General features: G+C 40.0%; 1 protein-coding gene across 1 annotated transcript; it reads left to right on the top strand.

Annotated features, from left to right (window-relative positions):
- Positions 1-8939: 8939 nt before the first annotated feature.
- On the top strand, positions 8940-12937 carry LOC139121595 (mesotocin receptor-like). Its single transcript, XM_070686639.1, has one exon. The coding sequence runs from the start codon at positions 9547-9549 to the stop codon at positions 10504-10506; it is 960 nt and encodes a 319-aa protein (XP_070542740.1). The 5' UTR covers positions 8940-9546; the 3' UTR covers positions 10507-12937.
- Positions 12938-14998: the final 2061 nt, after the last annotated feature.

Below are 14998 nucleotides of genomic sequence, written 5' to 3'. Positions count from 1 at the left end.
CATTCTTCTACCGAGGAGAAAGCACATTTGGACGCGTATTAAAATTCTACGTGCTTCTCGGTGGTAGCTTCGACGTGATCGCATCTGACAGAAGACGTTCTGATTAAAGTGACTGCAGTTTCAGCAGAAGTAACATCGTTTCCCCGCCGAAGCTATTTCCTCTTCGTTATGATTAGCTACAGTGTCACGTCGATGGAAGTTGTTATAGTATTCCTTAAGCCGCACGAAATAGAAAAGCAGACATCGATTACGACCGTGAAAAGGTCGATGTACGTGCTGTATGCTGTCTATCCCAGTTTACATATTCATCGGTTGGTTTGTTCAGATCGATGGTAATTGGATAAATAGATTCATGCGCTAGCCTGCCAGGATTTGCATGATTTGCTTCTGTACATACTGTATTTATATAGAAAGACAGTAATTTACATGTAACTAAAATAACCACCATCATCACCATAACAGCACCACAAACAACAACAACAACAACAACAACAACAACAACAACAACAACAACAACAACAACAACAACAACAACAACAACAACAACAACAACAATAATAATAATAATAATAATAATAATAATAATAATATAATAATTGCTGATTATCACTTACAGTGGTTCCGGTATATCATCATATGGCGGTGATAGCTGTTATATATTTATTTTTCACTTGTGCATAGCGTGCATAAACAACTCAAGTTTTTTTTTAGTCAAACGATATGAGATAATTAATGATCGTTTTAGTCATGTAAACAGACGGAGCTGGACAGAACAAATTTGTAATGAGATTTTAGATGGATATTTTTGAACATTAACGCCTCGCAGTATTGCTGCCAATTGCTTTTTCACGGATGATGGAACATCTAATTCATTAGGCGCTTGGTATCCGCAATGTGGGTACTGGTTGCTGTGGCGACCGGTGCACCCTAGAGGGGAAATATGGAACCTGATTGTGGTTCACTTGCGACTGAATGGCACCGAATATCGCTCTTGGTTTTCTACCTCATATTGTCGGTTTCTGCTTTGAGTTTGTGTTCCGAACAAACAAGAGGCGATCTAAACGCCACTTCCGTTTTCTTCAAAGATAACTCACTTGATGTTTCACGCATGACTTGTCGACAATCGTCAGGTGACAGACTTAAATGAGCTATGTTTCTGACAGGGAACAAATCCCAATCCTTTCGTTCTATAGGGGGAATCGATATACACTGTACCCGTGTTCTGAAATGTTGATCTAGTCGACCGTTCTAATGACTTAACTCTTTTCGAATGATTATTTATTCTTTTTTGAATATTCGCGAAAGTTTACGTTAGCAACGTTACGTGCATATTGCAGTAGTAAGGAAATATGAATTCACCGTCACGTTGTCAATTCAGTTCCAAGTGAAGTGCAAGGAGATGGATGCTCTAAATAACAAAACTAGACATATGCAGTATTTTTGTATATATATATAGTGCAATTTGTAATTCTTCTATAAATTAACAGCAGAGACAGTCAGGATGAAGCGAACAATTGAATTACTGGATCATATGGCAGCAAGTCTCTGAACGCCTCACCGATGGAATGATGAAATTGGGGATGGTTGAGAGAGAGTCAATCAATTTATGCTTCATGACTGTAAAATAAAGGTGATATGATATATGTATGTATGTATGTATGTATGTATGTATGTATGTATGTATGTATGTATGTATGTATGTATGTATGTACGTATTACCTCTGTATGTATCTATGTAGGTATCTATGTGGGTATCTATGTGGGTATCTATGTAGGTATTACCCTCTCTCTCTCTCTCTCTCTCTCTCTCTCTCTCTCTCTCTCTCTCTCTCTCTCTCTCTCTCTCTCTCTCTCTCTCTCTCTCTCTCTGTGTTCTCTCTGTGACTTATTCATATAAGGTTACCTTTATTATTTAACGTAAGGGGGCAGTGGGATCTAGGAAACGTAAGAAATATAATAGTTGGCCCCTCAAAGTGTTCATTCTCAGCTAAGACCCCTGTAATTCATCAATTGTGAATTGTGAGCCTCGTCAAATAATTGATCTGAGTATAGAGTAATAAAAACATAATGTAGCCATGATATGCCATCACGTTGTGGCACTGGAATTTAACAGCACAACCATATAACTTTGCACAATGGAGATTTATTTTTCTACTCCCCACAGAATCCTAAAATATGCAGTATATTGATGGTAAGCATGGCCTCAATGTGTGGCTCGACCATTGTGTTTGTTGACAAATTAATTCAACTTCGGACTTGACTGCGATTGTAGACAATATTAATGCTACTTCCACATATATATTGCCTTTGTTGAGAAGCTAAATACTTGACAATTCATCCTGCTGTAAGGAGTTGGACAAAACACTGAAGCTGATACACAGGACATGAAAATACTGAAAAAACTGGCTGTAAGTTACAGATAGTGTAACATTACACTGTGTAATCAGCTTGTAACCTGTCAAGGTGGGTCAAGCAAGGTTATAGCATAACAGGTGTGCAGCATGATTTCCATGTTGTGTACGTTCACTTGAAATAGTTTGTTTTCAATATTACTTTCTGATGAATTTTCCTCAGTTTGACCAATCCTATCACTGAAGCTTCTGACTCACTGTCGATGTCCTCCTCCTCCTCCCCTTCTCTTCATCCTTACCTTCATCATCTCAATCCACGTTGCTGCTATTTCCTCCAAAACGTCCCAGTGTTGTTCAACATGGTTTTTGGCCAGTGTGCGCTTCAACTACTTTGAGTTTGTCGTTTTCCAGTGTCTTTGTCTCATTGGTCACTTTGTGTTTCAGCAAATACTTGTTGAGATCACAACCCTTTAGACTTCTTAGGTTGCCTGATGGAAATATGTCATAATCAGAGATCGTGAACTAGCATTTACTTGGTTACTGTCTATCTGCTTTCAGGCCAGAAGTGTCATAGTGATACAAGAAGCCAGAATTAACTATCCCTGTTATGCTACAAGCAGGGTATTTGTGCAGTTTGCTTATTTACCATTAGGCCTACAAGCAGCAAAGTTGCTGATAGCATCCTGATTATATTGTTCCCAGGTTCATGCCGGATAAACCATATTCTATTTCAGTTTTTATGAATTTTCGGTTCTATTGTGGTAAGTTTATGGTTCAGTACAAATCTTTTCTAAAGTGTGACCTCCTAAAACAGTTCAATTTGACCCCATTCGTGACCTTTTTTTAAACTCAACTCCTCCTGATTCCCGCCAGCCACCTCCCCGTAAATAATGAAGGCTCCTTTATGTGAGTAAATTTATGTTATATCATATATATATATATATTGACATACATGAAAAAACGCTTTATCGACTTTTTAATTGTTGGTTTTGGGATGTTCCAAGTTGTTTATATCGGACTGTACGACATGTTGCACACAGCTGCATGTGCCATTTTCCACTTTGCAGTTTCACAACGTATCACGACAGTAGACAGTAAGCTTAGACTGTGTCATGAACATAAAATTGAAATGAAGGACATGAACTTTTGGTAAAATGTTATTGAATAAAATATTGTCAATAGTGTACTGAACATTTGCAGTACACACGTTGATAATTTTGAAAACCAAATGAAGGACACACGCAGTGACAATAGCCAATATGTTACATTTAACACTTGTGTATTGAGTACCTCTCTTCAAGCAGAAAGTTCGGTTTCTGTCGTACTTTGCCTAGCACTCGGGCTCACGTGCTACGCTGCCTAAGGGTGTCATCGAACTGTTGACACAGAAAAGACTGCGAACGGCAAATCATTTGGTATCATACCTTCGGGACAGCTATATGTTCTATAACTTTCAGAAAAAAGACGATAGATCACACCTTAGGTAGACAAAACCCCTGAAACATATGTACATGTTTACTTCTCAAACTCCTTTGCTGCGTATAACAAATTAAAAGTTAAAAATGAGGGAAAACTGAAAGAGTTATCATTGTCTAAGTGTAACAATCGCTATTTGCCGAAGAATATCGATAGCCAAGGACTGCTTGCATGCAATGTCAGCACGTTTTTGGAATATTGAGCTCCAGACGAATCAACTTATGGTGACAGGGCATGTGAAGACGAAGCAGAAAAAGTTAAATACTCATAGAATATGGTAGTCTGGCCTTGATATGACCCTGAAGAAGAATAATACGACAACCATTGGCATTATAAGGTGATACCAGGAACAGAGGTAAGAATTCTCATACGATCGATGGACAATTAACATTTTACCTCCTTTTCTTTTCAGTGCCTTTTACCGTATCAGTATGCATCTGCCAGCTGCTATATGGAAATGATCATTTTTCTCAGTAAAGGTTACACGCTGTAAACAAATCCAAGCATCTTATGAGCGATATTCACACTTCGACTAAACTCCAGCAATATCATATTCGGTACAAGGTCGCAATTACAACGGAAAGTGACGCGATCCATGCTCAGTATGACTCGCGCCAATTCTGACACCAAACGATGCATAATTCACTTCCTGGTAGCAATGAGAAGCGAAGCACGCGGGAGTAGGGCAAGTACGTCAAAGATACAATCAATGATTACAAATGGTCGGGAAATATGCACAGAAACCTCGCTAGCTAAATGTATAAATCAATAAATGAATAGATACAAAAATAAACTGTCCACTAACATAGACTTTGGCTTAAAATAATACAACGATCTTAAAATACTGATTATCTACGAAAATGAAGCTGAAGTTGACTTAAAACGCCTGACGAACGATGGGAAATAAAACAGTCTGTCAAAACAAGAGAAGAGCGCAAGCTTAAGGTTAAGCCAGAGAAGCTTAGCTGGGCAAATAAGACGTATTGGAATAACTCAAGAGATTATTAATTCATTCATGAGTGGATAAGATTTTTACGTTTATTCTGCAAACAACTTGAACCATGGCCTGGGATAAGCAGTGGAAAACAGTGAATTTGTCTGGGGAATAAGGCATACCCTTACCTTTTCCTGCCCAGGTCGCCATAGCAACTAGCATCTAATAATACCAGGAAAGCCATACGTCAGCATGTGTAGCTGAGCGTACGTTAACGTTATTTCATGGCGAGTATGACTTTGGAAGTGCTTTTTTCTAAGAAAAAATTATATTGACTCTAGGAACATCGAAAGATGTTACATATTGATATCTGTAATAATCTATACCGATTTAAGTTCTTCCATCATGAATATCGCAATATTTAACTTTTCTCGTACAATTCTTCATGTTCTCCTTAAAGCTAGCTCTCTTTGTGGCAAGCTTTACTTTCCTGTCGAAAATTGCTTCATCGAAATTTTATTCATTAATTGTGACCCCAATAGATATCAAATTCAACGACGAACAGCAAGAAGTGTATATCGTCAAAGTGCCACAAAAGTACATGGCCGGTTGTTATGATACATGTAATTGATACCCTCATAACATGAGTTATTTTCCATCGCTTCTCCTGTCGCATTTATCATGTGTGAAATATCTTAGTAATACCCTATGTTATGATGATGAATGTCTCAGGAATAGGCGATTTTATGACCCTGTATGACGTAAGACACTAGATTCGTCATTGATATAAATCCACGATTCGCCATAATACCCTGGCATAGCTGTTCACAAAGTTCCCTATTTAATCGACTCTAAATTTTTATACTTATTAGAAAATAAAATCGAGCAATTTCTTCGAAGAAAATGTTTAATTTGAATATGACTAAATTGGTCTCTATTTATCGCCGACAATCACTGATAACTCTTACTTGTACTGCTATACCTCTATGGCAAAATGACGTCAAAACGAACCCTACGATCAAAATGATGCAAGGTTCTAAAGTTAAGCATTACAACCTTTCACTATACTCTTACCAAGAATCTCTTTAAATAAAAAATGTCAAAATACGACAATCACTAAATTCGAGGTAATCATATAGACTTGAGGTCATCGCGGGGTCATAAACAAGGCCATGTTAGAAGTGGAAAGGTTAGAAAGAAAGATTAAATGTAATGTAAGGCTGTATGAACATGTGTTCGCCAAAAAACAAATGTTAACTTCGTACAATTGGAACGGAGAATGTTTGATTCACATTCGAGAGTGCACATATGTCACAGCTTGACGGTTAGGACGAGGTTCGTTTCCTCGTCGTCTGTTGTTGAGCAGAGGAAGATATGTACGATATACAATCTGGTTCAAATCAAACATAAATATGGCATACGCCTCCTTGGTGAGATGACCGACAAAAAACGAAAGCAATGAAGAACAGTGAAGGGGTCACGTGGCCATCTCTACGCCTTATTTTAATCGTATTGCATAATACAATGCACAACCAAATTCTTCATTCATATCTAGACCCCTCTCAACCCCAAAGTTCGCATTTTAAAATGCACGTTGTTTACCCCTTTTAGTTACAATTAAAACCTTCTGACAGGATTTTTTCCGGACAAATTTTTGTGTTGCACACATTTTAATCTACTTTCAGTTATGTTTTACCGGATGTTAATCATTCTGTGTGGGCACGACCTCGTGATATGACATAATATGATCTGTTTCATGTGATGTAAACGTATGTCGTGATATTTCGAATGATGTATCATATTATATTATTTATAATGCATCCGGTCTGTTCTTTCACTCGTGATCATTCACACACATCCACAGCTTACAGGTATACCATAGTTTTCCATTAGCTGTCACTGTGCGCACACATCGTGCCGAATATGGTGATTGAGGACGCCGTTAGCTTTTGTTACTACTCAGTTTACGCTTGTGATAGGCTTCAGGGTGAAAAAACTGTAAGCAGTTGCATTTAATCACGTGCCCTTTTTTCAGAAATTACAGCCTTTTCCTGACAAATAAGTAGTATCTGGATTATCAAAGAGTGTTCTTTTCAAGCTCAGACTGTGGGTCAGATAAATCGCCCGTTACGGTCTACAATGACATCATTTTTAATTACTAATCCAGTATCAAACTAACCCTATTGTGATAGTTAGGTGAATATCGAATATTGGAAGGTCCAAAGACGTGTCGCTCAGGTTTTTCTGAATGGTTCTTTTTTCTACATTGCCTCCAGGTTTGCATGTCCTACATAAATATTGTTGTAATTGACTTAAAGGCGTTATCATATTTTACAAATGTGGCATATCATAGATTCATTGGTCAGGAGAGACCAATTTCCAAACATCAAACACGCACAGCTGGAAGGGGCATGCGTCAACACTCGCACGGCGATAAGTCTGATCAGATATAGCATAAATAAATTGCCATTTCCAAATGGCTTAGCAGCTGCTCTTGTGTTGGTAAATCAATCGTAACAAATCCCGCTGGCACTGGGGGACCCTTCAAATCTATATTTTTTAACGCTTTATCAGTGTTGACTTTCTCGGAAAACAGCAGCTGGCTAGCTCCTAGGAATCTCCCAAGTACATCACTCGCCGCGTCACCCACTCCGCGATCGCTATCGACAAGGTCCAAGCAAATGACAAAGTTGGTGACTGGCACTGACAAACAAGGTTTTCTCCATGACAAATTATTTCTAGTCCTAAAATGTCACTTTTTGACGAATATCATAGATACTAAGGCATGGCATTTAACATGGCGTATTTAAAAATCGGGATCGAAGTATTCGTTCTCATGGTCAAGGCAAATAAAATTATCTAGTATTCTGTGGGCAATACCTCACTTGAAGTCGCCGATCAAAAACGATGACAGCCATTTCTCAGAAATGTGGAACACACCTGGTCCCGTCTTTTTTGAAGAACTACAAGCTTGGAGGAGCGTCTGCGTCTACGTCTCAATTGTTACAATCTTCAATATGAAAAGTGCTTTTTGAACAAAATACATGCAAATCAGAGAACTTAATTATAAGGAGGCGGGACAATTTGCACGGCACGTCCTCCCAATTGCGATAAAACACAGCGAATGACCATATTCCTTACTTCGTCGTCATGGTAAGGAGAGCTGTTTAGCTGGACAGAGAATATAAAATATAATAATAAGACAAGAACTATAAACGCTCGGAAGAACGCCTGTACGTCGTTCTATGCCCTATAATGACTATAACTTTAGAAATGCCAACCCCGTAACTCTTCCCTTTTCAATTTTAACTTTCTACAATTTATTAATAGGGTATCGCATTGAACTTAATACCAACGACGAATGATATACAATCGTGTCGCATATTTAAACGCCATTAACATTGAAAGTCAACGACATGTTTAAAATATTGAACGCGCCTTTGATTACAAGGTTAATATTTTATGAACCGGCTTCACAAGATTGACCTTTGTTAAGCCCGACTTGTAAATCGAGCTCCTTTTATCCAGTACAAACTGCCCTTCGAAAGAAAAAAAAACGTTTAAAACTGGCGATTTTTATCTCAGGCCGCCTTGTATCGCTTGAAAAGAGATTGACCCGTGAAGGAATTGTCTGATTGCAATCTTGAGATCATTAACGATAATGTGCATCTTAAATTGAAAAATATTGGTGTGCTCTTGAAGATGTACCGAAGCGTCACATTGTCTACTCTATACCAGTTTGTACAAAATTTGTCCATTCGGGTTGAAGAATATCCATGTGTGCGAAATCGCGAATGCTGGGCACGTTTCTTTTCTCCCAACTGTTTATAAATACACGGGTACAAAAGACCGTCCACAGTATGAGCTGTCAATTTGAAGCAGTTGATGAATGTTTTCGTGTAGAGGGCGCTATGAGCTGCGGTCGGCTAGGTGTGTGCATACTTTCATCAGTTGCTTTCGCGACCGATGAATTATTTTTGTAAGTTATTTAGAAGCACTTTTCTTCTTAAGGTAACATAAATGTGAAGAGGTAAATGACAAGCATTCAATTGGCATTCCTTCTTGTTCTTGTTCGTATTTCCAGATGGTTACTGAGTTGTAGGATTTTTTGACCTGTTCCCAAATACATCATGTGACTCGGCTGAAATGCTGTCGACCAATTGCCTGCTATCTTGAGCGCGATGGGATTAGCATGCCGCAGTTGACTAACGTCTTATTCATTTTGTCACCGTATTTTGTTTTCGCCAGAAGGTCACCGTTGAAAGCGTTCATACGGTTCGGGTCTTCGGATGTTTTCCAGAAACGAAGTCTGATTAACCAGTGACGGTTGGCTTTCATACGCACCTGGCTCAGGTAGGAATCGAATCAGGTGAGCAACTCTATTGCAGTGCGAGTGGTGTTGTACCGATGTAGGGCGAAACCGCTGTGATTCTGTCGTCATATACAGAAATGACATCGCAACAATGAAATGACAAACACATAATACTCGCCCAGAGACTGGACTTTTGAGATCATTGTGGAACTACCCACTCGCAGGCCGTATATCGTCAAGAGAAGCGTTCCGCCTGAGCTCGCAAGTAACATCGACTCACTGACTCTACAATTCACGACGTGAGCTTTCGTATTATATTTTGACGTTTACCACTGATCTAGGTATTAGAGACCGATTAAGTTGATGGAACGAACTCTAGATAGCTAAAGAGCTTTTGACGGCGGTGTTTAAACATTGCAGTCTTAACCGCCCTATGCGTTAAACTCTTTTCGACGATCACACCGGATAAGACCATGACGTCTAACGAGAGTAACATGAATTCTTCGTCGGAACAAGTGTGGCAGAGTCCGGACTACAATCGTCAACTTCGCCTCGTCGTTCTTGCTGTTCTCTTCATCGTCTCGATATGCGGTAATGTCGCAGTGTTTGTTTGGATGTGGCACCATCGACGTGCCCGTAACCGGATACACACTTTTATAGTGCATCTGTGCACAGCTGACCTGCTGGTCGCCTTTATTTGCCTGCTCTCTCATTTTATAGTGGAGCTACTAGAACATACGTGGTTGATCGGGGACGTAGGCTGTCGCTTCTTCAAACTGCTACAAGGGTTTGCACTTTTCTCTTCATCAAGCATGGTCGTTGTGATCGCCATTGATCGCTATCATTCCGTCATATATCCATTCAAGCAGCGCCTGCCAGTCAACTATATGATAATCCCAGCCTGGATCTTAGCCTTTCTGCTCTCCCTGCCACAGGTATTCCTCTGGACACTTCTGCCGGAAGAGAACGGTAAAGAAGTCTGCCACAGTGCTCTCAACCAGAAATGGCAAAAGCAAATATACTTGACCTTGGTGGCATTGGTCAATTTCCTGTTCCCTTTCCTGGTTATCACAACGTGCTACACCAGGATCGTCCTACGGCTGTGGCAGAAGCGGAACACCATCCTCCCGGGGAAGGGCGAGCGACGCCGCAAGGCCAAGATGAAATCGCTTCGCATGACATTCGCCATCATTTTAGTGTTTGTGCTGTGCGGGCTTCCTTATTTCGCCATTGATCTGTATCGCTTTTACACACCGGAGGACAGGCTTCAAATAGACCGCAATGTTTACGCCGTGATGGCAATTTTCTCTGTTTCTCACTGCGCCGTCAATCCTTTCATTTTCATTTCCTTTAACGCCAGGGTAACCACACTCACCCTGAAATATCAGGAAAATTCAGCGCTGACATCAACCCACGCTCGCATAGCAACATGAAGGAACCCACCTCCTGAGAGATGAGACGAATCATCGATCGAGACACTTCAGACCTCCGCTGCACACAAGTAACGCACGAGGAACATCGTTTTTGTCCATTAATATTTTACCGTTTTAACGTCAAATTTGAACGGTCAAAAATCTAGTCATGTAAAAGTTAATAGAAATAGTGAGAGTGTTTCAACGGTGTATAAATAATTCACAGATAAGATGTAATTCTGTATTTGGCTCCTCAGTTCGAAAAGCCTGCAGATTTTCGCGGATAAAAATCAATAAATTATAACACCGAGCAAATCATATCGTGATATGGCTAATGTACATCGAGCGAAGTTGTTTTTAATCTCTGGACGTTGCTAGAGCAGTAAATATGTAACAGACACCTTAAGACCTGATTTCTGATATGTTTGTGTGTCACGCAAGAGGAATATATCGACAGCCGAAAAGAATTGAGACGGTGGACTTCGTCAAACTTGTCGTTTTGGAGAATTGAAAATCGATTTAATGTAAATAGGTTCGCTAATTTCCGGAGCTTGTAGACATGCATGCCACTCTGGTTGAACTCCAGCATTTTCTATCGTTTATTTCGAATCATTACTCCGTTCCCGATACAACCCGCCGGCGTATACAAACGACGTGGCAAATGTCAGGTGTTGATAAGCGTGACTCAATTTGTAGGCACGCTTTTTCGACCGGTCGTACGCATGTGTCAATGGGGGCTGCGCCTGAACAAGACAGCGTTTATCGGCGCCAAGTAGGGACAGTCTCGTATATGTGCAAATACGGAACTTTTATTATGCGCTGTTTTTGTGAGATAAGGAATGAAACAGAGACAGAAAAACTGAAACAGAGAAAGGAGGGACGGCCTCATATATCTATGTGCAAATACATAACTTTTATTATGCGCTCTATTTTTGCGAGATAAGGAATGAAACAGAGACAGAAAAACCGAAACAGAGAGAGAGAGAGACATTATTGAGTTAGGACAGACAAACGTGATGGGCTAGATTGACGTAACAAAGTGTAAAGGGTGTGAGATTGCCATATGGACAAGTTATCAGAGACACAAATCGCGGCACGCATCATCAGTTGGAAGGAAAGATGAAGGGGTTGAGACGAGCAATTGAGCAGTGGCTGTATAAGTAGGCAGAAAAATGACGAAAACCCATCTGTATACAGAAATTACTCTTGTAAATACAGAGCATGATTAGAAACGCTGATTTATAATAAGTAGTTTGGTTGGTATTGCAGATGTGATTTCAAGAAGAATGATGCGGATATTGCCTTTTGACCGCGTGAATGTTACTCCTTTGCTACCCATAATTACTGCAGAAAACAGAAACGACCTTTGCTTTTCGGAAATGAAAGCTGGATGAATCAGTTTTCGAAATATACGGCGATTCTATCGAGGGGCGTGTCGTCTGTCACTCTGTGTAGAGCATGATAGCAGGCGATTGGCTGTACAATGCCGCTCAGCTGCTGTGTTTGTGGACAAAACGCAAAATCGTAAATTCGATTTTGATGATGGCAACCATTCAGCCGAGAGAGCGATATCACCAAGAGGACTGCGTTATTACTTGTGAAACTCGTGGTCACATGAACTGAAATTACGTTCTCACTGTAATTATGGCCCAAAGACAGGTTTTCTTTTTCGTACATAACAAATATACGACCGAGTTGTCAGCTAAGGCGATGTCTTTTGACAGCAGCTGAAAGACACTATTTCAATATATTCTTTGATACACATACAGGGCATGAATACGAAAATGCGCCTGGGTAAACGATATATATTTATTGCCTTTCCATGAGACGCTCTACGGAGTATATTGCCTTTACTGTTTTTCAGAGTCGAGTGGCATAACTCAAACGGCCATCTGCTCTTTCGCCAACTTATTGTAATTACGTCATTTGACGATGTTTTCTGCATAACTGGTTTCGGCGGGAACATCGTTCCAGATAATAATAAATCTTATGAATGTAAGACTTAAAGCCAGCCGAGTCTCATCAGATGCAGTCACATTACTCGTAAAAATACATTCTAGACTGGTGATATTCACAAAAGTGTGTTGGCTTGTCATCCGCCATCTTCTTACCGATTCATTCATTTTATAGACGTCTTGCTTCTTCACATATTGCTTCACCTTTGAACCTCGCTTACAAAAACGGCTCGCTGTTTCTGGCCATAAAAACAAATTTTCCATCTCGAGAATCTAAGTGCAAAGGGGGTATAAACCAATTTTAATTGTTCACTGTGATCTGATAAATAGCAAAAATTCGGGCAACTTGAAGTAATTTTCTGCTCCAAGTTTCAGTGTCTATAAAACATTCATGTTTTTACGGAGTTTGCTATTCTTTGCACACTTGTGAAAATCAGTGAGATTAAAGGAAATGTAGCGTACATTTTTATTGTCGCCAATAAACCAAAAGTCTATTTTGCGAGACAGCAGTAAAACGTGTCCATTATTTTCCACGCCTTTTTGAGACATTATTCTTTTCACTTTCTAATTAATGTACCGGAAAATAAACTCCGAGTTCTCTCTCTTCTTTTGAAATGAACGCGGGCGTTAAATGTGTGGCCAGTCTAGCAGAAAACGCCGGAGATCCCAGGGACACCCTCTTAAATTTCTTGTAAGGTGTTCGATCGATGTAGTTTCTTCCTTGTATTTTCCGTCAAGCAATTACCAGGGCTGTGTATTACCACTGCAGGGTACAATTTTTCAGCAGCTGCTGCGGCAACCGTTATATATCATAAACCATTTTTTTTACCGCATCCAAAGTTGAAGCTTATATATAATGCAGTAAATTCTAGGTGGTATTTGAACACACAATGTACGGCACCCAGTCACCTAGCCAAGGCATTATAGTCAAAACCGCTTGGTTAATTTCCCGCCCTTAAAGAAAAGAGTGGTTCAATAACCGAGCTATAGTTGGTATACAGTTTTTCTGACTGCGATCCCTCCACACGCTGTAGAGTTCATGAAGAACCCGTACTCACACACACATACACACACACACTCTCTCTCTCTCTCGTTATCAGGCATCGCTCACTAACTTATCAAAGCAATGAATTCAATATCGGTATCACTGCTGTAGTTGTTGTGAATACAGCAATAGGCCGGTGAGGTTTGTAGAAGAAGTGGCGTAGAGGACGTTAATGGCTGTAATTGGCATGGAGGGTAAAATCTCGTGAAATTACCCTTGGTGCGATACAGCGTGCCGTTGATATTCTCCCGAAGTTTCGCAAAGGTCATCTCATACCTAGATAATAAAGCTGTAATTGAACATCTCGGCGTGGGAGGCTTAATATACCCGTGCCTGCAAGTCGAGGTTAATAATCACACGCAAGAATAATAACAGTGTCTGGTTGGTCCATATGCATTGAACGGTCCACGGCTTATTCGCACCCAGCAGACAACGCCGGTGTTGAATCTGCCTTTTATGGCGCTTCAATCGAGGAATAAAATCTACAAAAACAGCACATAACTTAATCCGCCGGTAATCTTCAGCCGTTGTTGAGATACGACTTTTGACTTGAAAGTAACCATATCACGTTTTATACATTGATGTTCTTACCAAACTCAAATTGATAACCCTTAATCCCGACGAACTGTGCGATGCATGAAAAAACCCTTCTTTACCCTGTTCTCGATGCTGTAGACTAATCCTGTCCATAGACGGCTTATCCTGTTTGCTTTGCTCTTAAGTCTTCTGTTTTAATGTTCAACGCGTCGGAGATTATTTGAAAACAACATTTGCTTCCCTTTTGTAAACCCCTTGACGCAATCCCCGAAGGAATACATACACGGCCGGAATTTAATTAACGATCAAAGGACTCGGAGACAGGTTGGTACAAATTGCTTGATGAAGACTACACCCCGCACAAAGGCTTCCATTACCGTAAATCTCAATCGTAATTTTTTTTCCGCTCTCTTAGGATAATGCATAACGCGTGTTCTGAAATGTATCGACTGCATAACAGACTCATTTATGAAATGAATCAATACTCCAAGGTCACTGGTTTCAAACTCTGATCATTGTAGCTGATACACTTGTGCACCATTTTGAGGATACGAGGGTCATGGCAAAAGAGCCAGGATATCAGTGTCGTGTCTCCTCATTGCCTGGTCGCTTCTTTGTCTCTCTTTTTAATTAAATTCTTTAATATTGAAGTGCCATTCAAGTCTTGGTAGAATGCGCATTGAATTTTAATCAGAACGTTAGGTGATCAAAGCCCTTGCATTAACATAACTGTTTTCCCGACGAAGATGAAATAAACAGCGATGAACTCGTTGGTGGTCGCTCGTTTATGGAAAGGAAACTGTACATTGACGCACGTACGCACAATTTCAAGGTTGCATTTTCCATACACCAACAGTCTTTTGAGAGGAAATGTCACAGCTTTTCTTTAAAACTTCACACTTTCAGTTGAAGCATCTCACTTGATGTAGTCAGTGGAGAGAGAGAGAGAGAGCTGTAATTTACCATTATTAGCCCA

Source organism: Ptychodera flava, chromosome 21 (genome assembly GCF_041260155.1).
Source record: "Ptychodera flava strain L36383 chromosome 21, AS_Pfla_20210202, whole genome shotgun sequence".
NCBI lineage: Eukaryota > Metazoa > Hemichordata > Enteropneusta > Ptychoderidae > Ptychodera > Ptychodera flava.
This window is presented reverse-complemented; position numbering and strand designations above follow the sequence as displayed.

Bases quoted from the DNA above. Each gene is read 5' to 3' on its own strand.
- LOC139121595 (XM_070686639.1), top strand. From the start codon at position 9,547: ATGACGTCTAACGAGAGTAACATGAATTCTTCGTCGGAACAAGTGTGG.